The 848-nt window shown below is 29.8% G+C and overlaps 1 protein-coding gene across 1 annotated transcript; it reads left to right on the top strand.

The window, feature by feature from the left end:
* On the top strand, positions 1 to 614 carry LOC149891550 (uncharacterized). Its single transcript, XM_090080473.1, has 2 exons — positions 1 to 356; positions 439 to 614. Exons 1-2 carry the CDS (start codon positions 115 to 117, stop codon positions 530 to 532), a joined length of 336 nt encoding a protein of 111 aa, XP_089936599.1. The 5' UTR covers positions 1 to 114; the 3' UTR covers positions 533 to 614.
* Positions 615 to 848: the final 234 nt, after the last annotated feature.

Here is an 848-nt window from a genome sequence, read left to right as displayed (position 1 = left end):
AAAATATAAACAAATGGTTTGTGAAGGAATCATTAAGCCAGAAAAATACCCCCCACATACCGTGCTGCTTATTTTCATGGTCTTAGAGTTCACCTAAAAGTTGTTGAATGGAAAATGCTAGATGAATCTTTCAACTTGGATCCTAAAGAATGGGCATGGAAGTTAGATAATGGTTTCCTTCTTCCAATACCAACAGACAAAGATGTGGCACCACCCAATATATTAAAAGTGATTCGCTGCGATTGTAAAACTTCGTCAAGAAGTATGTGCGGAACTAATGTGTTCTTGCAGGAAAAACGTATTAAAACGCATGTCTGTATGGTGGCTGTCATAGGCAAGACTGCAGTAATAAAACGGTATATTTTATTTTTTAAATATCCACATAACCTTCTTTAAATATATTTGTTTTTTTTGGAAAACAATACTTTGCATTTTTAGGATTTTGAAATTGAAGAAAATTCAAGTGATGAAATTGAAAACGAGAGAGATTTACTTGATTTGTTTTGAGAAAAGTAAGATATCGGACATCTAATTTTAAAGAAATTTGCATTCAAGTCTTAAAGTTATTTTAAAAGAATATATTATTTTCTAATTTTTTCCCATTTAAAATTACGCACAGACAAAAGTTATATTATTATTTTTTGAAAACAAAAAATATAACATTTAAACGGTTTTACACTTTTCAAACGTAAATAACTTAAAAAAAATTTTTTTTCAAGTAATAGTTCTTATATAAATATTGATCAGCATAAAATTTTCGATCCAACGATATAAAGTTTATGATATTTTGGTGCTGTCAAAATTGCCCGTTTTTTGTACCCCGAATTGCCCCAAAAGGGATGTTCCCG

Source organism: Hydra viridissima, unplaced genomic scaffold (assembly GCF_058129835.1).
Source record: "Hydra viridissima isolate aposymbiotic clone 2 unplaced genomic scaffold, HvirCarnegie_v1 scaffold_2, whole genome shotgun sequence".
Classification (NCBI taxonomy): domain Eukaryota; kingdom Metazoa; phylum Cnidaria; class Hydrozoa; order Anthoathecata; family Hydridae; genus Hydra; species Hydra viridissima.
The sequence above is the reverse complement of the archived record's forward strand: the minus strand, read 5'-3'. Positions and strand labels throughout refer to the sequence as shown.